At 38.3% G+C, this 25,740-nt stretch overlaps 2 protein-coding genes across 7 annotated transcripts in view; one reads left to right on the forward strand and one right to left on the reverse strand.

Moving 5' to 3' along the window:
• Nucleotides 1-4,210, reverse strand: part of LOC112957030 (gamma-aminobutyric acid receptor subunit pi-like) — a 28,246-nt gene extending 24,036 nt beyond the window's left edge. For 2 of the 4 annotated variants that reach the window (XM_026050540.1, XM_026050543.1), the window contains exons 1-2: nucleotides 3,704-3,838; nucleotides 3,483-3,586 (exon numbers count right to left, since the gene is read on the reverse strand). In XM_026050540.1, the coding sequence (XP_025906325.1) occupies nucleotides 3,483-3,582 (100 nt within the window). In that variant the 5' untranslated portion in view covers nucleotides 3,583-3,586; nucleotides 3,704-3,838. Of the gene's footprint in view, nucleotides 1-3,482; nucleotides 3,587-3,703; nucleotides 3,839-4,194 lie in introns of those variants that run through there. The other 2 variants (XM_026050541.1, XM_026050542.1) reach the window with 2 other exon arrangements.
• Nucleotides 4,211-4,638: 428 nt separating this feature from the next.
• Nucleotides 4,639-25,740, forward strand: part of ENTPD1 (ectonucleoside triphosphate diphosphohydrolase 1) — a 59,367-nt gene continuing 38,265 nt past the window's right edge. The window contains exon 1 of one of the 3 annotated variants that reach the window (XM_026050537.1): nucleotides 4,639-4,695. The gene's annotated coding sequence lies outside the window, so the exon portion shown is untranslated. Of the gene's footprint in view, nucleotides 4,696-4,929; nucleotides 4,969-25,740 lie in introns of those variants that run through there. The other 2 variants (XM_026050538.1, XM_026050539.1) reach the window with 2 other exon arrangements.

Genomic DNA, 25,740 nt, shown 5'->3' on the forward strand with positions numbered 1-25,740 from the left:
TTTGTCTTGGTGACAAGCATCATGTAAAAAGAATTATTTTCCGCCTAAACTGAAGAATAAAAAAACCACCACCACCAAAAAGAAATCAAGAACACATGACTTCCAAATGACTAAGACACTAACCTCTTGCCCATCTCACTTCATAAACTGAAGTGTCAGCATCTCATTGTAGTTAGTTAACAATAAGGTCAAAGCACAGTGGAAGTCAATAACTGATATAATCCAGTTTTATGACTAATTTCTTCTGGTGTATTTTTTTGGATGCATATCATACATATAAGCAGGAATACATTTAGTTTGAAAACAAGGGAATTTCAGACTCCCCAGAGACCCAACTGTCTAAAAGAAAAGCTGGGCAGGCCTAGGCAAGCAACCACAAGTCTGATAAAAACAGACATTCCTGAAATTTGGTTTCATTTCGTTTGACCTGAGGTGTTTCTAGACTCCAAGTGCACTCTGTCCTTGCCCAAGTCTCCTAACCAGCACAGTGAAGTGTTGAGCTCCTGCTTGGACCCTGATGGGATTCACGAGTTTGGAAAGAACCTACATTTCTGAGTTGACAAATCCATAAACATGCCCTGAGGACAACTGAAAAACAGGATCTGACCCATCACGAAGGGCAGTGATGTACTTCGTACTTTAATAGGAAGGAAAGTAAGAAGCAGGTGTGGTTCTTGAACTCAGTGCAGGCTCCAGGAAGGTTAAGTCTCAGGCTTCCCCCTTCCCACAAGCAACACTGGGACAAAAGGACCCAGTGGGACAGTTAACTTCAGGTTTCAAAGCTCTTACTCATCTTGTTCGTAAATGGAGACCAAAGTTCAAAAAATGATCAAGAAAATTAATGAAAGCTTTCAGGACATCATTCCTGTGTGTTTCTGTGCTTCAGCATACATACACTTGGCTCATTTTAGGTAAATCCTTGCACGCACTTCAGACATTCAAGGATATACTTGAGACAGTAAACAAATCTATTTTAGTGTTAACGCGCATATATGTCCTTTTCTGTTTATGTTTTTAGTGACAGGAATTTCCTTATCAACATAAATCAACACTCCAACTACTATTATGAGAACTGTGCACACTTTTATACTAACTGAACATTTCTACCATTTCTACCTACTTTATTTTCTTATTCTTCACTTATTCTTTAGCTGAAAGATTTCTAGACAGAACTTTTGTCTTACAATCTATTTTTGATTGCTCAGGCTCTTATTTATAGGCAATTAGCATACCACAGCAATAAGTTCACACAGTACGTTCACATAGTAAATGACTAAACTATATTTAGCAACAATATTGAAGCCACTGATACAACTCTTAAAGTCAGCTATACTTAATCTCTTTCTGACCAAGAACATATAAAGTTCACCAGCTTTAAAACACAGAAATTACTTTATATATAAAAGTACACCAGCTGCAGGCAGATAATATCCACAGAAATAAGCACAAGGTTACATGTAACAAAGATACACCAGCTATGGCCACACAGATGACTGACTTAATCCACTGACTTCGTAAGCTGGGGATATTGGTAGCTTACCAGCTGAGAAGAGTCATAGCTTGCCCTAGACCTCAACTTAATCTGGGCTGCAGCCCCCTTCCTAGTACGAGAAGGGCTTGGGCTGGACAGATGGCCCATGTGCTTGGCTATCAGTCACCTAGGACAGGCAGCCACTCTTAAATCACAGATCAAATCATAAATCACTCTCAAATCATCTTTGGATCTGCAGATTCAAAGCTTGGACCAACAAGCTACTGTAAGTTATTCCTATAGAATGTCATTCCTATATAGAAGTTATTCCTATAAAAATGCCATGTCTCAGATAGCATTCACCTCTGCATTTAAAGATGCCATCAGTAAAATCTATCTTTCAGATTAAAGTAATATGGCTAATATCTATCTATGCAGGACTTCTGAGACAGTGTTTGCCTGCCTGAGCTGCAGCAAGCACACACAGCAATTCTGACCCATCTGAAAGTGCTTGACTTGCACTGCACATGATAGAGAGTTGATTTGTGCTTATGCTCCTCTGAGATTTCCAAATAAACACAGAAAGTCCTTAACATCTGCCTGGTCAAAATTCCCAGGTAGAAAAAAATGTAATTGCCTGACTGTGGCTTAGCACTGCTGCAGCTGAGAAGAAATTCTGTTCCAATTAGAAAAAGGAGATCCATTGCATAAAATGCCTAAGTGTTAGTCTCAACTACAATACAAGAATTTTGTAGTAGAAGTCTGTTTCCAGTCTACCAAAGTGCATGTATCAGGGTGATGTAAACGCATCTTTAGTACCACAAAGAGGTGACAAATCAATTATCTATATGTGCATTAGTCACTAAATTATTTTTCATAACACATTATCTTAAGTGAAAAAGGTCATCTTTATTTATTATCATTATTTTGATTTTGCTGCTCATTCTTCCCAATGACCATGTAAATATTTCAAAACAGTTGTGTCAGCTATTGAAACAATTACAATAAAAAGCAGAAAACAAAAGTTTCTAACAGCATTTTATAAAGTTGACTCATAAATTGCATGTGCTGTGAACTCTTATCAGAAAGGCTGCTGGTCATCTCTCCACATGCTTGGATAGTAAGAGGTGGTCTGAGAAACTCTTCAGCCAGTATTTTCTGAGAGATTATATAAAGGGCTATAAAAGTTTTCTTTTAAAAGCTCTGATATTTCTGAACATAACTTGTAGATTACTTTCTGCTCAGAGTTCTGCAGTGCCCCAGGAAGAAAGATCTGCCTTTGCCTTCCCTATAACTCCTGAATATCAAATAAACTAACTGGTCTGATTCAGCAAGGAAGGCATCTGTGACTGAAACCTCAGGTACATAAGGCTAACAGGGCAGGAGAAACCAGCCTTAGCACAGGAGATAAAGTGATTCTTCCAACACAGTGTACATGTCCTCCCAGCCTCAGGAATGACCTTTTAGATTCATTTTCCTTACAATTCTGCAAGGAGGCATCTAGTGAACTTTAAGGCCTAAGGCAAGGAAGACTTATTAAATAATTCCCTTGTGATCTTCTGGTAGGTCATATGATACTTCATACTACAGAAAGACTGACCAGTACTTTTTGGAACAATTTTAAAGTTGCAAAAATGATACATCAAGTTTTCTGTGTTTAAATAAAGTCTGGCATAGTTGTTATTTGAGAGCTTAGGGTACATTATGTTTTTTGATAGGTTACACAGAGGACATTAAGTTTTTAACAGATAGTGTGGAAGACTTACTTGTGAATACCTGCAATTTATAAAGGCCACCTTGGGCCACAAAACCCATTAAGCCTCCTCATACCACATAAAAGCATATACCCTCATACTAATCATTGCCAAGCATTCCAGAAAAACAGAAAGGGGAAGAAGAAAAAAAAGACAAAGTTTTTTTTTCCAGATACTGTATTGCTGTAGATCCTAGCAGTATAGATTTCAGATTACTATAAGGCTATAGCTTAAAAGACATAGGTTTTTGTACTTACCATCAAAAAAAGGGCGCAGATACTTGTTGTACCCTTTTATTATTTTGTGTATAGTTGGAGGAAGAACTTCACTTTTTCCTTCAGCTTCAGAAACGTGCATTAACCTAGAGGAAAAGATGAAAGTAGAAGTGCTTTGAAGAGTAGTCATTAGTTATAGTAGATATAACATTCTTAATAAACAGTGTTTTTTAACTTTAAAACTGCTGATAAATACTGCTTACCAGATGACACACCTTAAAACACTGATATGGTTCTATTTCACAGATCATTATAAAGAAAAAAACCACAACACACAGAGCTAACAGAACCACGTTAACCTTTCTGTAGAAGTATTACTCTTACACCCCTAAAGTTTAGGTTTTCTTAACATTCTATCCTAAACAGTCTCAGTATTTTTTGCACAATTGGGACAACAGTGCTATAATCCAGGAAAGAGGAAGGAGCATTGACTATTTATTTCAGCATTTAAAATTAAGCTTCTTTTCATATAATGAAATACATTCAATTCAGCTCTTAGAGAAAGACAGGCACTAGCCTAAAAGATTAGTGCATAAAACCACTTTTAAAAGCCTGCTTTTACACCATCTTTAGAAAGGCTACAAAAATAATCCTACTGAGCAAAAACAGCAAAGGACAACAGAAATACATACCATTTTCCCCCAGAACAAATGCAAACACACCACACAAAAGTCAAAAGTGAAAAAAAAGGCACCTCAAAATCCCATTTCCATATTAAAAATCATGCAAGAGCCTCCTTTAAAGGGCTATTTATCAGGACCAAGGACTAGGGGAAAGGAGCATGCCCAGTTTGAGATTCTTCATTCAGGCCACCTGAGGCTTTTTTTAAAACAACAACAACGACAAAAAAAAAAACTTTTGTTTGTCTCAATAGTCATCAGTTGTCAGAGGGATGGGCTGAATTACTAGAAATAGCTACCTAGGAAATAACTCACCTATAGCAAAAGGCATTATGAGCTTGCTCCTAAATTCTGCCTCAGCTGTAAGGATGGTGAGCAGAGGAATGATGTTGATTTAATTATCAAGGTGAGAAACAAATAATTGAATCACATAATGCAGCACAGCTGACAGAGTGCAGCTAACCAAGAGTGAACTGCTATAAAAAGTCACAGCATCACCTATTCCTTCTTTCTGGTCTTGTAGCTGAGGCTGTAACTGAGAAGGTGAGGAAGGGAAATTCCTTCTAGGGGAAGATGTGAGTATAAAGATTTTGTCTTTGTACACTGCTGTTGAATGTTCTTAAGTTTGTTAGCTCTTCATAGAGTTGCTTTTGAAGTGTTTTGCTTCTCATTTTGACTTGTGTATCTGGATTCTTTGTAGCCTTGGAAAAATTAATTCTTCAAACAAGGTTTTACTCTGTTTTGAGGAAGTCTTCAACCCTTCTATTAAGAAGTTGTAGGTTTTACCCCCAGGAATAACCTAGTAAGCTGGCAAAACTTATCTACTATACTAGTCATTCTGAATACAGGTACTGTGCTTTCAGACATAGTATTTTCTGCTACCTTATACTGCTGTGATTGCTATATGATACTTTTTTGTTTCTATTCTTACTGAAATAGTTGTTTTTCATTAATAGTGCTGTTATGTATATGGGTTATTCATTCCAATCTTTTCTTCTGTGTATAGTTATATATTATTTTACTCCACCTTCAATTAAGTGTGATTTCAATGCTGGGCTTGAAGTGAGGTTTAAAGAGACTGAAGTAAGAGTTTGAAATAAGCTTTTTCTACAGAATCTGATGTCATTTAAAGAAAACAGGCACAGCTAAATTCAGTCAAGTGTAGATAGAAATGAAAACACTTAACTTTGCATTGCAAAAGGTATAAAAGTTAAAAATGTGCTTGAATTAAATTTCTTAAATACCCTACTTGTAACAGACTTCCTGCTTTTGTAATTTACATATAATTTCAGTTAGGTGCTCAAAGTGTTCTACTGCAAGGGTATAAGTTGTTTTTCTGATAAATACAAATTTTGTTAAATACATCCTAAGTAGTTTGCATTATTGAAATACTTAATGTTTTATTTAAATTATTTGCACCTTTTAATACAATTCCCTTCAAAAAAAATGGGGAATTTATCAAAAAGCCTCTGGCTATGCTGTAATTTGCGTAGATGTGTTGCCGTAGACTTGAACGCCTTGGTTAAGTGAGGAGAGTCTTCACAAGCTTTATTAATGCTCACACAGGTGTGTGCAGGCAAATGCACTGCTAATAGGATTTTTTGTGGGTAAACAGAAGAGTTTTACCTGTGAGCTATGTTAAAGAGGTGAAATTCATCCTTAAAAATTCCATAGCTTAATCTATAGAGAACAGTAGGAACATGCTTTAACCAGGTGATTACGTTTAAGGAATTTTCCTTTAGTAATGAATGCCCAAAGATGACTTTACTACCTCAAGCTTCAGGTAGTCTAGGCATACTGTGATGCCTCTGTCCTGAGAGGAAATAGCATGGCAAGGACCACACATCCTGCTGGATGCTGAATGCAGTATTCACTCTATACAGGGCTAAATTAAGGATTATTTGCTTGTTATAATCATTTCCACTTATCATTCCCCACCATTCTTCTGCAACTCAACCAAAGATTTAGGCCTATGGTGCTATGAATGTCCAAACTGGTTAATCTTTGTGAGAGGCAGGAATCAACTGATGAGTAGGTTATAGAAATATGTAGCTGTAATTATATTTAAAAATGTTTATATGTCAATAGGGGAATAATTATGCTGAGTGGAAAATACTGTAGAAATGCTGTCACAAATATCTTACCTAAACAGCATCAATGGAAAAAGGACTTTGAGGCTGCAGGGACGAATGCACATTGTTAGGTATGGCATCAACAATTCCTGTAGCTCCTAAGAGAAGAATAAATCCATTTAAAATATAATGATTATGTTTTACAATACTTGTTTGTATTCAAAATATAAACATTTTCACCATGGTATGGGAAGATGTTGTGGAATGAATAACTGCAGCTATAAACATAGTAATATCTGCAACAAAAACTTAGACGTGGCAAAATTGTGCATGTCTGTGTTCCTGTCTCTTGCTGTTCTTTTTCACATCTGTCCTTTAAATAGTTGGGAGAAGGAAGTGTTTTGAAAAAATACCTGTACTGTGGGGAAATTAGGTACAGTTTGAGTTTTGCCTTTGCTAATATAGAAGTGCATGAGTAACAGGCCAGTTTAATTTGAAAGTACGCTAATCACACCATGACTTTAGACCATAGTACCTGTTTAGAGCATCTCTGGTATGTGTGATATGTGTCTTTTAGTGAGAAAAAAATCACTGCGGATAAAAGATAAAATTAGGTTTCTACTTTGAGCTACAGATGATCTTTAGTTGTATATAAGTAATTACCTCAAACCCATTCACATGGATAAAGCTTGGCTGATGCAAGTTGTTCTGACCTGAATTTGAAACTTTTTGACTTTGTCAGTAGGATTCACACTGATCCTTTTAGTCATCTCTTAGCTACATCCCTTCCCTGACTTTAAGAAGAGTACATGAATCAAAATAATTCAATGCAGCCATAAAATAGATCTGAAGTTAACAGGCTGTGCAAAATTTTACTCTTTCATCAAATCACTAAAATATTAAGATATGCTCCAAAACTTTAAAAAAAAAAAAAACTGATAATGCTACCTATGTACCCAGAGTCTGTAAGACAGATGTTGTTAGTGCTAGACTGTCTTGGTATCACATAGTGATTTTTTCATAAAATCTATTTTCAGTGTCCAATTTTTTTAAATCTCTTGTGCTTTTTTAGTTAAAGTCAATTGCTAATAGAACCCGAACAAGTTTCATGTAGGTGTCTTATTCTTCCAATGACCAGCAAAAATGTTACTGGTTTTTTTACCCTAAAGTAATTTTGTTAATACATGACCTAATCAGAACAGTAATACTATTTGATGAATTTATTCCATCTGAATGGTATCCCACTTATTTTTTGTAATCTTGCTGTTATGTGCAAGTGGTTAATGTCTTCAATTTGAAGTGGAAGTATTTCAATGTCACTTAAAGCAAATTTTAAAAGGTATCTTAAGCTTACACCAGCCTAGTAAATATTAATGTCAAGATAAATCAGACTCCTACACTGACTTGAACAGAAATTCAAGATCACCTGCCATGAGCTGCAGAAAAAAATAAGCAGATGGTATTGTCAGAACATTGCTGTCTAAATGTTAATTCTGTAACACATACTGTGTCACAGTATCTCTGTTGCATGTCTCATTTTGGATGGATGCTTTATTCACTGCACCATTTTTGGTAATTTTTTAGTGAGATTAATATTAAACTTTCTATATTCCTAGGAATTTTTTTGCTTATTTTCCAAGTGTATCATAAAGGTTCCTCAGACAGTGTAACATTTCAAAAGCTGAAGATACTTTACAAAGATTAAAGAAAAGTACATATTTGTGTGTTTGTACTTTTTATTATACTTTACAACAAAAATCAAAATGTGAATGAGTTTGAACTAATGGTTAATCTTTGTCTAAAGCTGCTTACTTTGTCTAAAGGTAAGCAACTGGCTTACCTTCAAATTTTATCCAATTTCTAATTTAGTGGTTTTATGGAAAAGGATTTTGCTCAGTTCATGAAGGGTCAAATTCTATTCTAGTATACATGGACAAACTTTGCTAGGGAAGGCAAAGTGTGGAAATAGCAGGAAGGAGAGGATCTCTTATTTTCAAGTAAGAAATAATAAGCAATATAATTATCATGTAGAATGGCACTGTAATATAGACTACCATATAGACACTACTCCAGGGGAGGGCAGTTTACCAACTGAGGATTGGAAGTGGGGCGTCTAATTCTTAGCAGGTTCATATGTGAACTTAAACAGATGTATAAACTGCTGCATGGGCGGTGTACATGTAGTTTTCATGCTGTATTTTTAAGGGTTTGTTGAGCTCCTATTGATAAACCTGCCTCTTGGCACATTGGCACATGTGGACTTTTCCCCCTCGTGTATTTTCTTTATCAAATAATACTCATTCACAGCAGAATTCATTGATATATGTAGATCTTATGACTATTGTTATTTAAAACTAATTCAGTGGGACACATTTTCCTGAAATTTTCAGGGCCTTGAGGGGGAAAAAATATATATATATATAGTCTGATCACTGCACAGACTACCCTTCCATTTTTTCTATTTTACCAGAAATATTAGGTGCTGACTACATTATTGTGCATGTAAGTGACATGTTTTCATGTTCTAAGATTATTAAACATTTGAGGTATAAAGATAAATATTTGCATAAATATATATGATGGATAACAACTTTTTTTACTTAAACACTTTTTACTTGTCCTTAGACTAGGACTGCAAAATAGTTTTTAATGCTTTGGCATGCCTTCTGGGTTCTCAATATCACAGCATGAGTGAAGTGCATTTTTAAACAGTGAATTATGAGATTTTTACAAACTTTTGAGAGTTAAAATGGGATGATACAAGACAGTTGGCAGAGGTAGTAGCAGTATCTTAATTTTAAGCCTATTTTCTGCAAGTAAGCAGAAGGATAAAGTGCTGGCTTGATATAAATCTTATCTACAAGTGGAAGGATGGAAAAGACTGAGATGCTCTTTGTCATACAGCAGTGGCCATTTCCTCGAATTTCCATGGCTATTGCTGTAGGCATCCCAAACTACATGTAGTATTTCCTAAACATTTTAATGGTTGCAGGATCCTGCTATAACTGTTTGCTAGATGGTTGTTGCAGTTGTATATATGCTATCTATATGTCACTTTATCCAAGGCTACCAAGGAAGCACAAATAATTTCCCTGCTTCCACTGTTAACTACAGCTGTGTTATAGCCAATGAGTCTCTTTTTATTCCATCCTCTTACTACAGCAGCATGAATTAATTGGAGAGAAAATGCTGGCATCAGCCAAAAATGCAGCTAGAGAATGGGAGTTGATATGTCAGTCACAAATAAGATTTGGAAGTACATGACTTACAGATAGATAAACTAGTATTGTCCCAAAATGTCACGGCTGTTTCCAAACTCTCTTTATTCATTCTTCATTCCTGCTCTTGCCTTCAGCAAATCACCAGCACATGCTTTATTACAATCTTCACGTGTTTCTCTGGGTCTTTCTTTTTCTTCTGTTCCCAAGTTGTGTGTGAAATAGCTCTATTCCATTAGCTTGCTACCTGTACAAAGGGAAAATGAGTGGATTTTTTGATTGCTTGGGAAAAGCCCAATGCATGTAATTGTTAACTCTTCTCACTGACAATGGGTATTTTGGGTAATATGGTAATATCAGTCTTCATACCAATCTGGCTGGCTGTGTAGAATAACGCTGATTTTGTGATGTGTTTGAGGTCATCAAAGAAAAATGCAATATTTAATTTTCATACAGTAAATTTTTTATACAACAAAATACTGAAGAGGGGGTTGAATGAAAAGTGGTAAATTGGTGTATCTGTTTGGAAGCTCTGTTTTTTTTGAATGGGGCAAATTAGAGAAGGAATAAATGCCATTAGGCAGGAAAATTCAGGTCTAGCTGCCTAATTTACTCTGCTGGGGCAGAAAATCACTGAAAAGGGATGAACATGTGTATCTGTTTTTTTCATGGAAGACACTTTAAGTGACTGACCAGTTGGCTCTTGGTATATGAGCCAGCTTGTTCTGAAGCCCCAGGCACATCTGATCTTGCCTGTGAAGGCACATGCTATCCAGCTTCCTTAGGAAAGGAAGCAAAGGGGGATTTATTTGGTCTAAAGCAAGCAGCTGTCTTGTCATATTCTCTTTTTTGTAGAGACTGCCATCTGTGGTGTTTTTTTAAAAAGTGGACTGATGCTGAGCTCCTGCTGTTGGCTGAGGTATCTTGTGCAGTTCACAGAAGTAATGGATTCACTTATGCAGTTTGATCAATGTTGTAGTCAAATGTGCCAGGCAGTACAAATAAAGGCTAAAAATGTCATTTTCTCAGTGTAACACTCTATGAATTATGTTCAGATTCAAGCAACAAGTTCTGTGCTCTGTCTTTTGATCAAAGATGTCATTAAAAAGTAGAAAGTTTGTTAAAATAAGTTGAAGGAATTGAGTCATCAGAAATGACTTGTTGTTCTTCTGGTATACCAAAGCCATCTAAATTATATTTCACATTTCTACATACATTTGATATATGCATATATTATGTAAATATATAGTAGGACTATGCCTTAAAACTACCCTGAATAAATATCCATGACCAATGTAGATCTTCAACTATTGAATTTAGTACGGCAAGATTTCAGATAATTGGCAACAACTCGATGATATATTTTAGCATCCCAAATAATATTCTGTTAACATGTAAGATTTGGGTCCTGCACTTCACTTGCAACAACCCCATGCAACGCTATGGGCTTGGAGCAGACCAGCTGGAGAGCTGTGCAGCAGGAAAGGATCTGGGGGTGTTGGTTGACAGCTGGCTGACCATGAGCCAGCAGTGTGCCTGGGTAGCAAATAAGGTCAATGGCTTCTCAGCTTGTACCAGGAACAGTGTAGCCACCAAGGAAGTGACTGTCCCCCTGTATGAGGTGCTGGTGAGGCTGCACCTTGAATACTGTGATCAGTTTTGTGCCCTTATCTACAAGAAAGACATTGAGGTGCTAGAGGGTGCCCAAAGAAGGGCAAAGAAGCTGGTGAAGGGAGAAGCTGCTAGAGCGTGGACCTTATGAGGAACAGCTGGAGGAGCTGGGTTTATTTCCTCTGGAGAAGAGACTTGGGAGACACTACTCTCTACAACTTCCTTTCAGGCAGTTGTAGTGAGGTGCATGTTGGTCTCCCCTCCAGAATGATTGCAGATGGGTCAAGAGGAATTGACCTCAAGTTGTGCCAGGGAGGTTCAAATCAGACATTAGGAAGAATTTCTATATGGAAAGAGTGGTGAAGCACTGGAGCAGGCTGCACAGAGAAGTCACTGTCCCTGGCATTGTTCAAGAAATGTGCAGATGAGGCACTTGGGGACATAGTTTAGCAGGCCTTGGTATTGTAGGGTTTATGGTTAGACTTGGTTCTTAAATGTGTTTTGCAACTATAATGATTCTATGGTTATTGTGTCTTCAAAAATACATTTCAAGGCCTAAAGGTAGGTTGAAGAAAGAATTTGTTGCTACCACTTACTGTTTTAAATTTTGCTACTGTTGACATTTTTCTTTACAAAATGAGTACTGAGTAGCAGGGTGATAATTTAATACTCTATTAAAGGCACCATTCTGGGTTAGCACCGTGTTTCTTACCAAATTCTCTGTATTATCATAAGCATTAAAAAAGTGGAATGGGATTAGCTATACATACTTATGTTATACTATGTTTTACATAAATTAGTGCATATTTTGAGTTAGCTGGGAAACGAGTTAACATCTTACTGCAGAATATTTTTAGAAATTCAACTTGTTTTTTTGAGTGATGATACAATGCTAGAAGTTAGCTTCATGAAAAAAGGAAACAAGTGTAAGGTCCCAACTAGGATAATGCTGAACCTAAATGATTTTCTGCCTAAATCTGCTTTTACAAAGCTGATATACAGAAGTCCTGTGTTAGTGATTTAAAGAACCGTGAACTCACTGACCTGCAGTTTTTCAAATCAACTGTGTGGGACTGTTAATGCATCTGTGATGCATCTATTTCATTTTAATCACTTGTGCTTGTTATGTCACAAGTATTGCTGTCTGTGCAGCTCTAGCTGTGTGTTTGAGTCCTCTCTAACAGCTTATATGTCTGTAAAACCTGTGGCAGCTATACTGATTTGAAGGGGAATATCAAGATTGAGGTGCTCACATGCTTGAAACCATAGTCAGGAAACACCAGCAGCTGCACCAGGTTCTATGTCTGCTCTTGACATGTCACTGGTTAAAGCCTACCATGTAATAATATAACCATATAATATAACAGCGGCTATGTTGGCTGTAATATTACAACAATATAGTTAATTTAGCCTCTGCCCTTTGCCTGGTAGCTGTGCTGGCAGAGAGCAGATGACTGCCAAGGTGAGCACTTTTCATCACCAGCTTTCTAGAAAGGTGTTTGGTCACAAGTCAGGGTTGAAAGCTGCTACAGCCTTGACACCACATTTAACTATTTGCACAACCCAGCCCCACTTGTTTCTGTAGCATTTAGCAAAATGGCACTACAGCCTCAATTGAAAACTTTCAAAAGGAATATGATATTTGAAAACCTGGGAAGCTGGGTAGAACACTTATGCTGGTTCAGATTAAGAAAGTAATAACTTGAGCTGAAATGACAAGTGAAATGCTGTCTTTCTGATGCCAGGTTAAATTACTGTTCCTGATTAAAGTGGAGCTATAAAATTCTGGCACATTACTGGAGGTGAGATTCTCAAATAGGCACTGATTTCTCCAAGCTCCATTCAGTGTTTTCATGCTGTAGAAGCTACCTAAGATTCAAGTAATTTGCCCTTTACTTCTTTCTCTTTGGCTTCTGGCCTGACTGAATGAGGATGACATTGTCACTGAAGAAATGTTTAAGGGTGGTGGAGGGGGATAAAATTCCTGGGGCAGCAGGTTGGGATTAAACATCTTTATTTCATCTTCTCTAGGCTGAATATTAAGCAGTTTGCCTCAGCAAAGAATTTAGCTCCTTGGTTTGCAATTGATTTTGTTTGGAATTCACCATCTTGGGGGTGAGAGGGAGAAGGGACAGGATGTAAATTTAATTTAGCTATACCTTATTGACTGTGCAAATATGGAATCTGTGCTGTAGAATTTTTCTCTTGAGATTTGCCTAAAGATTAGTCAAAGTCTGCAAAGAAAATGTATTGCTTTTGTTGTATTGGTTTGAATTGTTATTCTAGGCTTTTAGTTCCCTGCTGAACTTAAATATCTTGCAAACAGAGGATCCCCTCTTCTGAGCAGTACTGTGAGGTGAAAGACAAAGGGTGAAACCAGATTTTTAAAATGAATTGGCAATAAAGCAGTTTAGTTATAATCTAAAAAGTCATTACCTTCAGAACAGACCTCCCCTATTCAATTAAAACTATTCAGCAGTAAAATACACATTGGGCAGTTTAAGGAAGGCTCTTAGCTTTTATACCCATATGTAATGTGGGTGCTCCTGAAGAGAAGGGCAGTATCCTGGGCTCAGGCACATCCCTGCATGTGGGGGCTGAGGTGGGAGGTGTTATCTGGGCTGAGGGGACTCAGAGCTCTGGGCAAGGTGGCTTGGACCTAGTGGGAGCAGCAACAGGGGCTTTTTTCAATAGAATGTCCTTCAGTGTTTTATCACCAATACAGATTTAATTAATCTTTTCCCTGTGGATAGTATGATTTTTCAGGATTTTTCATTTAAGTAAATACTGCTTTAACTCTGCTTCTATGGAGAGTTATGATTAACAGCAACCTTTAAAAATCTCATTAAAGGTTCAATAGACATTAATTTAGTTATATGTGCAGGCATTTTTTTATAATTTGATAAAAAACCTGCTCAGGCAATAAGGCTTTCATTTAATCCAAATATTTTTCATCTGTAAATCAATGCCCAACTGGCTTAATCAACATTTTTCTTCAAATATACATTTTTAAGCATAGATGCATTGATTTGAGGTGAGATGTATACAGCTGCCAGGGATGGAGGGAAAAGGAAGCTGGCTCCTGAATCACCATTCCCAGAAAAGTCTCCATAAAACATTCACTTTTTTAGCAATTTCTTCAACAGCTTGCTCCTATGACTTCTGGCAGTTTGAGCTATTCCAGGTGTTTATATTTGATTTTGGAGGAATATCTCTTAAAGCTAATGGCCTCTTGTGGAAAACCTAGCTTTTTGAGGAGGGATGGGGGGCGGGAAAAGGGAGGAAAAGGCGAGGATGGGAGCGGGAGCACGGTGGGGCTCTTACCTGGTGCGCGGCGCTGGCAGCGCGGCCGCCTCCCTGCAGCGCGGCCGCCGAGTGCGGAGCCGCAGCTGCTCTCGGGGCCGCGAGTTCGAGCCCGCCCCCGGCCGCAAGGGAGGGGGGCCGGTGGAGGCCCCTCCTGGAGCTTTGGTGGTTGTTGCTCTTGTCAGAATTGCTCTGTTTTATGCCCTTTCCAGTCCTCAGTGGCTTCAGTAAGTTAATCTTTGCTGGAGAGACTGTGAGGATGTTTTGGGCACTTTAATGCTGTTAAAGTCTACCTAGGAATGCCTTTAAAGGTTAACTTTGCTGGCATTACTCTTCCCATCCTTTGGTTTGAGGAGAGTATTGCTTTTGTTCCCTGCAAGCCCTGATAAATGAAGGTAAAATGAAAGCAGCTGCCCCAGAGTGTGGCTCCCAGGCAGAGTGGAGTGGGTAAACGAGGCAATGGTGGAGGTGGAGTTGCTCGTCAGCAATCACCTGCAGTGGGGATGGCAGAAAGTAACAAAAGCAGCCCTTCCTGGCAAGGTCCCCATCCTTGGGAGATGGCACTGCTGGCACAAGGTGCATCAGGCAGGAGACCAAGCTCAGTCTCAAGTACCAAGCCCTTCTTTGGGGGACTCTAGAGATAGCAACTGCTGTGGGAGGCAAAGCTTAGGAGGCCTCAAATCACCAATTCTAGCCCTGCATGAGGAACATGGCATTTTGCTTGTGTCCTCTAGAAAGTGCCTTAGTCTTAGTCTAGGTAAGAAATGGGTACTTTTTTCTTAAACTTAATATTTAGGCTAGCTTAAAATAGCTACAGATATGTTTCATGTTAAGGGAGACCCATTTTGACACCACATGAGTCTGTTTTCACTGTATTAAAAGTGCCCTCAAGCTATAGACCATGAGAAGGACTCAGGCCTGGCGTAGGAAAGGAAAACATCTCAGTGACAAAAACTGAGAGTGTTTTCCTCCTGTGATCAGCCTTTCAGTTTCTGTTATAGGCTAAAGCCCTTATTTGTTACTGCATCTGAAGGCAGGAGAAATTATAGAGATGCAAAATTCCTCATCCTCTGCAAACACTGGATTTTCATCTGGTTATAAATCAAAAACTGCATGCTGCTTGAGCCTGTGCTGGGATGCCTCCCCCATTGCTCATCCTCTTGAACAGGCTGTTTTACTATGACTGTTGATTTTTCATTTATCAGCCAAGCAGAAAGAAGCTTTAAACCTAGTGGAGAGGAAAAAAAAATGATTTTTTAACTATGGAACAGCTGTAAGCAGGAGAGTTTGGTCAGCAAGTTTGGTCCCATGTGGTATTTAATATTACTAGAGCTGAGAACTGCTTTAAAGACAATTGTGTTACCACCTGGCATAGGAACAATGCTGATGCTTTTTTGTGATAGCATGCTTAATTTTAGACTGTGGTGTTTTGGGGGGGAATCCCTTAAAAATGCTAAGAATTTCTGAAATTCCTTGTTGAGTTTTATAAAGTTCACAGAAATTATTTCAAGATCCCAACAGGTGAGGTGTGTTGGGTAGCTCTGGGTAGTGTCCATCCTGCTCTCTGTATGAGAATGCTGAGTGGCAGCATCTGCTGGGTTGCCAGGATCCCTGCAGCAGCACCTTGGCTGTGAGCAGTGTGGCAACATCTGTTGGAGACCAGTAAATTAGTATTAAATGAGTTCTGTTATTGTGCTCTGAAATGTTAAGCCTGTCGAGGCCTGTTAATGTAAAATTAAAGTTTATAGTGGCTTGTCCAGTCTTGGGCTAAGTAGGTCCCTCGATGCCTGCAGCCCTTGGTCAGTTTGAGGCTTTTCAAATGGGAATATTGCACCATCAGCAAGGGCTGCCTTGGCTTCTGAGCTCCTGGCAAATTCAAGTCTCTCTGCAGCCAGATGCAGCCTGCAGTGCTGCTGCCCATTGCCTCAAGACCCACTCGTGTGTCACCATGCTGCCATGTGCTGGAGCACTGGGGCCTCTGGGCATCACATCCCATGAGCTAGTCCCAGAATGGCCTTGCCCAAGTAGGAATTCAAAGCTTAAGCCTCTGAATAGGGGCATTCATGGATGGGGAAATCAGCTGACTCCATCCTCAGGCTGGTAGAGAGTGATGAAATCGCTGCAGAGAATGTCTTGCAGAAAAGACCCTTTGAATGCACAAAATCTGGGTGCCCAAGTAGGAAAGTGTTTAACTCTTTTTAGGGACTTAGCTCTTTGCATCTGTGTTGGAGGTCAAGAGGGTAAGTTGCTTTTGAGTGCAATTTTTTTCTTGCAAATGGCAACCTTGGGGGTTTGTCATAACATCTGCAGTGCTGATTAAAAAGGATTGTAATCTGTAATGACTTTCAGTAGCAGTCATGCTGAGAATAATGGAAAATGTGGTGAACCTCCTATATCCCAGGGATTCCTGGAGATATTGTAAAGCTGCTGATTATTTGTATCAGCAGGCTGGCTATGAGATTTTAGCTCCTTGAATGGTTTGCCAACTAAGCACATGACTCTTTTAAGACAATATTATCATTAAAGATATCACTAAAATATTACTCAAGTGTGTGATGTATTATAAACTGTAATATCCTTGTTTTCAATGTCACTAACCAGAATAAATAGAAACCTACTTAACAGATATTATTCCAGAGATCAGTGCAAATATAAATACTTTCTTGGAACTATTACCACACATTCTGAATAAATAATGCCTGACACCTGGAAAATGAGACCAAATAATATAATTTTGTACCTAAAATAAGTGCAAAGCTAAAAATGAAAAATTTGCTGATGGATATTTCACATTTTTTGTTCTCATGAACTAATAGATGGTATCAATGCTAAGAATTTCAAAATCTAATTTGATGCCATCTATATTTAAAGTTGCTATAAACAAGTTATTTTTTCATTATTAGATTACTGTATACTGGTAAATGTAGCAGAACAGATGAAAATGAGTGAAACATGCTGCATCTTTGGAACTCTCTAGAAAAATTTTCGGATTGTTGTATGCCTAAGTGGCAAACAGGGTGAGTCAGTGTTCCTGTTCCTAATGATGTTTACATATAAATACAAATGTTGAAGATCAACATTTTTAGCCTACCATGGAGTGCGTGAATAGCTGCATGCAAATGATTTTTATAATACCCAGTGACCTGAGGCTACATTCTCTATAACTCTTTCAGACTTCTTGAGCAGAAAATGTTTAAAATGAGCTTAAAAAGTTCAAAAATTTAAGTTCGTATTTTCTTTGTATCTTATCCAAACACCTCAAATGACATCTTTTTTCAGGGCTGCCTATAGAAAGTCATGCTTGCTCACACAATGGTTTTCCTTCACTTTAGATATTTTTTGCATCTTTTTAGACTTTTTGAAGTTTATCATTTTTTGATAAACTGGACAAGATATTTGCTTGTTATCAGTGAAGTCTTTGAGATTAATGCCCCATTTTAATGGTCATCTGAACCTTGTAGTATGTATATATGCATATGCTGAAGTGGAAGTACATTTATACTGAAAATGGGGCCCTGCTACCCCAAGGAGCTCTAAGGCTCCTTTACATCCCAGCTGCACCCAACATCAATACATCTGCAGCTCAGAGGGTGCCTTTCTGGCACTTGCATTAACTTTAGCTCTTTCCATACAGTTGTAAAGCTTCCCCAGGCAGCTTTTTCAGAAGCTGCTGCTGCTGCTTAAAATGTGCTTTGAGGCACATGTTTTCAGTTGCTCCACTTGTCATGTTGATGCATGTTAGTGGAGATGCCTTTGACACAACCTCTGCTACATAACTGATCATGTCCAGGTGCTGGTTTAATGTGGTACTTATGTTTCCATTATGCTCAGGATAATGTTACTACCTGAGAAGTAATGACATGCATGATGAAACTGAGATAAAGACGGTGGATTTGATTATCTCAGGTAATTGGTTTTTCTTTGTATGATGCTGACAGCTTTCAAAAGGCTGGGTGGAATAATGAATTCTGCCAAGAATTGACAGCCTGGTGCTAGTCTTGCGTCATGTATGTTTTTATAGATTGTTATCAGTAGGAAAGTGGAAAAGTGTTAGCTGTTATGGCTAGGATCTCCCTTCTTGGCCTGGAATCTTTATTTTGTCATATGACATGATATTAATGAGCAAAAATTTAGGGAGACTGTGAGGCTTTTCTTGCTTGTAAAATAACACCTGTTTTGCTTTCTTTATTTTCAGCAAGTTAAGCTACCATTGTTAATGTAATTTTACTAGTTTGTCCAATAGCATTTTTTCAATAGCAGCAATCTGAGGAACCTTAGGCAAATGAGAAATCAATTCATTTAAAGATGAATATGTCAGGTAAAATATGCTATGCTCTGAACTGATTCAAGATCTGTCCTAGAAGTAAGATTATATGGTATTTTAAAGTACAGGAGTTACACTTGAGAAAATTACTATTGTAAGTACATGTCAACAAACTGCCTAGCGTGGAGTTTTTAATCACGTATGTACAAAACAACATAGGTTTTACTACATGTGTGTCTGTGTTGACATGAAATGAAGTGCAAATTGCGGCATAGATACCTATTTTCATTCACTACTTTTGTGGAAAGTGCAGAGATACAGAGTAGAGATTAAGCTGGAAAAGCCCAGGCACAAGAAAGACAGCTGCATGTAAATCTCCTATGAGAAAGATGTAGTTCTTTAGTAATGCAGATGGGATATCTAATATTTACCATCAGTCATACTTTTGTCCAACTTCCCCTTCCTTCTTGCTCTCATCAAGATGAGCAGTAGCAGAGCACAGCACATCTCAGTGGGGCAGGTGTTTGATCTTCCCTTCCTGAAAGGAAAACCTTGATTATGGCAGTAAGAAGCTGAGCAGATGGGAGACCAGCCTTATTGCTCTAAGATTCCAACCATCTTTGCGATTGACTTGTGTGGGGGCTTTTTGAATCTGGAAAATGTTTGAGCTGATGATCTGCTGTTCCTGCTGAGGGTGGCAGTGTGGTACCATCCTCGGTGCTAGGGAAGCTGCTCTGCTTGAGCAGCTTTTCTGCGGGGTGAATGCTGACACTGGATCTGCAGTCATCCTGGCAGGAAGACCAGGCCTTGCACTTGTTAGACTAGCTTCAGGCCTAACCCCAGGTGAGGGGCACACAGAAGCATCTGTAAATACAAAAAGTGAAGTTGCAAAGATGGGCAAGATGCATGCATTACTTAGCTTTTAAGGAAAGCACTCTTTGTGAGGAGATGATTGACATAAGGTGTTTCAAGTTGCTATAAGGTTGACATAAGGTTGCTTCAAGTACCTAGCAATTAAGTCTGACCATAGCCTGCTAATGTGTGAAAATACATTATATAATATAAATGTCTTATAAAATGCAGCCATGCCTTTTTAAAGTGATCTTCATAAATGCAGCAGGAGGACAGTCAGATGCTGATTTGTTTAAATTTGTTCAATAATTCTATGCTGATTCTGCAAATGCTTGGGGCAAGTTTGAATCACTCTCCACAACACTGGGTTCTGCCCATTTTGTTCAGTAGCTTTATGTCTAAGTGTATTTGCTTATCTTGGTATCTAATCAGCTTCCTCTATAAGAGATGAATGAGTCTATGAATGTTGATTGCTGCTCTGGGAGATGAGTATGGGATTTCTGTTTGTAAATACTATGGAAACATCTGTTTTTTAAACAGTAAATGCAGTCAACAAACATCATTAAAGTTTTCTTTAGCTTAGAATGAAATAGCACAAATGAACCTTCTCTCTAGGAGTAATGAAGTCTCCTCATGTTACAGGGAAAGTCATTTTCCCAGTTCAGAAGCTACGGAATGTCATTTGAAACAAGACTACTAATTACAGAAGCTCTATTGCAAAACTCATTAGAGAGAATTTCTTTTTATCTCTAAGTTAGATCTTTTTCTTAACCATGGTTGAACTTCTGAATCAAAAGTTTTAACTTGCCTGTTTTGGAGGGAACTTGAACACTAGAAGCTGGAAAATGAGTATAATATACTTCAGAAAAAATATGATGCACTCAGCATTATGTTACTTGCTTCAGAGATTTCAGAGATTTTATTTACCTGAGAAGAATAGAGCTGCAGTCTGGAAAACACTCTAAAATATCAATTTATTGTGGTGAAAATTGTTAATAGAAGCTAGAGAACTATTTGTTTAAATACAGTCAATTAAGTATTGAGTTTAAAATAATGTTAAATTTAATGTTTGATTTCAAGTTGCGTAGATTTTAAGAGTTTTGCCATATTGATCTGGACTGTCATTGATTGTGGTAAAGATTTTTTTTTCTGAATGTGAGTTGAATTCAAGCAGCAGGCACAGCACAATGCTGTTGAATGTGAAGTTAAGCACAGCATGCTGACATAAACACCTACGAGTCATGTTGCAAAAAATATTTGCTGGCTAAAGACCCAACTTGGAATACTGACATCAAAAATTAATAAGCTTTCATCTATTTAATGTTAGTTTATATTAAGCTAGCTTTAAGCCATGTTGATTCTTACATTTAGTAGTGTTTATATGTTGTGTCAGCAAAGCATTGCTGTGGCCAATGCAGATGATGCTAGCCAAGTTGTTGTAGCCTGTTAAATAAATATATACTATGTGCAGAGCTGTTGTATAGCAGGTGGTTAGCGTCTTAGCCTTCAGAAACCAGAACAGTTTAAACTTGGATAGAGCCAAAAGCCATTGAATCTGATAGTTCTGCCTCATCCTTGTCATCATCAATTTAAAGAAATTATCATATTTACATGAAAAAATCTCAATTTTTCTGTGATGGTATCTGTAGTCCTCTTTGTTTCTTAAATTACTTTACATTCACTTGCTACAGAAAAAAAAAACTTCATACTTGTTAATAGTATGACAAATTAATTCCCTGTGTTCGACATAACAGGAAAAAGCATTTGAAGAACTGCAAAATTTACCCTGCAATGTGGCAATAACAAAACTGTATGATAAAGGTTTTATGAGGTTAAGTTCCATATAATTCAAACAACATGTTATTCCAAGAAAATTGGAGAACCTTAATGCAATTTATCATATGTTGGTTTGCTCTGTTATGCTCATGTGAGGAATGCTAGGTATATGAACAATTAAGGGATATATTGCAGTCCAGCTCAGCATTTTCATGCCCTTATGAGTATAGCTAAAGCTGATGCATTCCTTAGCTGCCTTTGAGGCTCTTTACTGTGGACATCTGCATTGCCTTGGACAGGCTCCTATTTCTGTTTCCGTGAATATTGATTTAAATTTGGAAGAACGACATTTGTTGTTCCATTTCCATGATATTGCCTAAATGCCAAGTTGATAAAAATGTAAAGACCACTTTAGAAGTGGAGAAGTGTTAGACAGATGCTAAGGCTAGGTTGTGGCAACTGTGAGGGAGGTGAGTGCAATGCTGTAAAGCACTGTGCTTCCATACAATGTCACCCCTTCAGTCAGAAGAAGGCTGTAGACCTCAGTCACATAGCAACAAATCACAGCACTCTACTGCATCATCTGAGAAATGATCTTTGTGCTTCACCTCCTCTGCAAAGGAGGGGGGAAGCCCTATAGATGGCATAAATTGGGAGGCTAAATATGTGATTAGTTCTTAATCCTTATTTTGGGGATTTTGCCAAGAAACTGAGTAGTAGACTATGAGCTTTTGAGTTTCATACTTGCATCTCCTTATCTGTAAGGAGATGATCTTTGAATGGATTCAGCTGGTCGTGGTCTGCTTGGTCCTGAATTACCATTCAGTAGTAGAGTTAAGTTAACGCATCCTAGCCTAGAGTTGGAAACTCTAGGAGTTGGAGTTTCCAACTCTAGGCTAAAAGATCTGTCATTCTTATTCTTGTGTTGGCTTTTTGGCAAATGTCCCAAATCACTCTTGAGATAGGACATTTAGAGTAGCTGAGGTGGGAGGAGTATGATCAGGATTACAGAATCACAGAATATTCTGTGGAATCACAGAGGAAGGGACCTCGAGAGATCATCTAGTCCAACCTTCCTGCTCAAGCAGGCACACCTAGAGCATGTGGCACAGGGTGGCGTCCCAGCGGGTTTTGAAGACCTCCAGAGAAGGAGACTCTGCAACCTCTCTGGGCAGCCTGTTCCACTGCTCTGTCACCCTAACAGCAAAGAAGTTCCTCCTCACCTGCAGACGGAACTTCCTGTGCTCTAGCTTGTGGCCATTACCCCTTGTCCTATTGCTGGCCACCAGTGAAAACAGCTTGTCCCCTTCCTCCCTGCATCCTCACTTCATGAACTTATACATATTAATCATATCCCCTCTGAGCCATCTCTTCTCCAGAGAGATATTAGGTGAGAAATGTCTTGAGGATGGCATTTGGAAGGGTAACACTAGGGGATTTTGCAGGATTTCTTTTGTTACTACTTGTTTTCTGCCTTTTTCTGTTTATAGTCATTTTATTAGTTACCTGGAGCAGAAAGTCAACTGCAAAAAGATTTTATCTGTAGGAATTCAAGATACATAAACTGGGAAGTGGGAGGAGAAGAGGAGAAATCTAACTGCTATTGTCACCTCTAAATAACATCACTGGTGTAACTCCTGGTTTGAAAGTCTGAGGTTTCCAATTCTAGCAAACAAAGTAGTAAATATAGACTGTAATTACCAGCATTCTGGAGGTGATTGATTACATCATTTCAACAAAGTAGCTTTTATAAATGTTTGAATATAAATTTTGATACAGCAGGAATGGGTGTGAACATTTCATGAGTGCTTTGCAGTAGAATTTTCAGCTTTCAGGATGGTCTATTGTTGCTCTCATTATTTTGCATGATAAATGTATGCAGAATGATTGCCAGGACTCAGTTGCAGTTACTGACAATCATTTCGGGAAGGAATGATAAACTACTATATAAATTATGCAGTACTTGCAACTGCTGTCATTTTTATAGCCTTCAGTCTTTCTAGATGATGCATCTGGGAACAATTTAAACTAAATGTTATTGTTGCTTTTAAAGAAAACTGTGTCTTCATACTTTCAACTGGTTTAGCAGATTTTTATTCAGAATTTCTTGGTTATAAATCCACTCTGCCCCAAATAAGAGTCCCTAAACTCTCTGCAAAGAGAGCTAGATGAGAAAGACTAATGCACAGTATGTTTAGAAACTGAGAATAAAAGTAATACTAGGAAGTGAGGGAGGGGAATAATTAAACGGGAAGGAGCAAGCAAGAAATGGGGGAAGGGAATGGAAGTGAAAGACAAGAAAAAGATGAATGCTGGAAACAGGAACTGGAGTATGGCAAAGGGAAACATGCAAGAAAAGAACAAGTTGAAGTTGGCAGCAATAGTATGTGCTTCTGTAGCCCCTTGCCAGGTATTCCTCGAGCTCTATTTTGAAATAAGAGGTTGCTTTGAAAAAAATGCAATGTTTTATTTCATGTCAGACAGGCCTGTAGCACAGTGGTAGCTAAAGTTTTGCCTAAATTCCAGTCCTTTGAGTAGTTTTGGAAAAAAGGGAATTCGGGGGGGGGGGAAGGGCAGAAAAATCTGGGATTAATCTGCCAACACTGAAGGCGGGGGGAAAGCATTTTTCTATTCACAAAGAACCCTGTTGTTCCTGCTTTAATACTTAATTTTGTCTGCTTTTAAATCAAGCCATCTTAAACTGTTTTCTTACCCTGGCAGAGCGTGTGCCAGCAGGCTCGGTGCCAGCAGTGGTGTACACTGGCACTGCTCCAGCCCGAGCTGACCTCTGCGTTTCTGAGGGTTGGTCATTTTTTCTCAGTCCACTGCCAGTGATCTGGATGGAGCGAGGGGACAGCCTGCCCTTGGCAGTGCTGAAATCCTGCAGCGCCTGTGGTGTGTAAGTGCCAGTGTCCCAGGAGGGAAATAAGGCATTGGGAAATCTGTGTTTTGGGAAAACAGTGGTGGTTAATGATTGATACATCCATAGGTGTCCTTCTGGTATATGCTACGTTAATAGTCTTCAATGTATTTACCGTGATATAGTGTGTCACTTAAGTGTTCAAACACTTGATTTCATTTCTTTTGGGTTAGTTAATGAATTCTATGGGAGCTGGATAACAGACGATGTCCTGATAAAAGCCCATGATACCAATTAAACTATCTACAAATGCATCGAATTGCAGTGCATAGGAGATGTTTAAACTGGAGAATCTGCAATTTCCCTGTTCTCCAACTTTCCATAGCCTTTGTTGCTCCAGGGCCTTGCTGGGCTTTGTGGGGCTGGCCGCTCAGCAGCCTCCTCTGGCAGCAGAGCCTGCAGCACCCTGGAGCAAGAGCCAGGAGATGCCAGGAGATGGCAGCTGGTGCCCTTGCCTTTCATGTCGCATCCTCTCCTGCCTGGGCCGTGCAACCATCTGCAGGTCAGGGAATATCCTCAGCAGCATTTGAATAGGAGGATTGCTAACTTATCCTACCATGGAGATGATATTTGGAGAAGAAAATAGTAGTGCCTTGCAATTGGGCCACTATTCTGCAAGTGAGAGAACTGAGTTTGGTCGCTGCTGATTTGTAACAAAGCTAATAGCTGTATGTAGCTCTATTTGTGAAAACCCTGCATCCAAAAATAGATTACTTAAGAGCTTTTTAAAAAGTGATGAGGGAAAAACACCTCTAATCAGGAATCCTTAGAGTTAAATGCTCAGGAATATCTAATCCTTTGAATTTCTCAGAATATTTCTGAGAACTAAATCTTGTCTTTATTAGTATCCAATCACAGAATTTTATTTCCATTGTAACTTTTCCAAAATATACATGAAATAACTATAGAAAATAGTTAATTGATTTAATCTTTATTTTATTAGTGGTCTTAAGCAAATTGAGAGCTTAGAATTAAATTATTAGTGAAGTGAGATGTTTAACTCTTGGGGGAGAATACTTTGTCACAAATTGAGGGGACTCTGTTTTTATGACTCTGTAAAGTAGCCTTTCTACTGAATATTTAAAGTATATGCGTAAGTATATAAAAGAGCTCAAGCAAAAAAAGGTTAAATGAGATTTGAAAAGATATAGGCATAGGGCAGATTTATATATCTTACTGATACATGTGAATTTCTGGCCCTCAAACTGATACTCCTTAGTTAATGTAGTTTTATATATACCTGTATGTGTATTCTTCAAATGATGAATTGGCCTCCCAGGTAGAACAGTGTGTGAAGGTCTATACAACAGGAAAGCATTAAGTTTAAACCAATTTACAAATTTAGGAAAAAAAGCCTAAATGAACACAAAATAGTTGGTTTGCCCAAAACACAAGCAGTTACTTTAAATTCTTTCCATTAGTTCAAAGAAACTTGAAATGGGGTGAAAAGGTTAAGATGCAACAGCAAGCAAATGCACTCATACTTGTGGAGGCAACAGATGCCAATCACTGGTAATCTGAGCTGTACCTTTTTAAAAACTTCAGATATTCTTTGAAGTCTTCTTTACTTCCCTTCTTTATTGTCAATCTGTAGAAGCTGAAGT

The sequence above is a fragment of the Nothoprocta perdicaria genome, unplaced genomic scaffold (assembly GCF_003342845.1).
Source record: "Nothoprocta perdicaria isolate Ctin4 unplaced genomic scaffold, notPer1 scaffold_7, whole genome shotgun sequence".
In the NCBI taxonomy this organism is placed as follows: domain Eukaryota; kingdom Metazoa; phylum Chordata; class Aves; order Tinamiformes; family Tinamidae; genus Nothoprocta; species Nothoprocta perdicaria.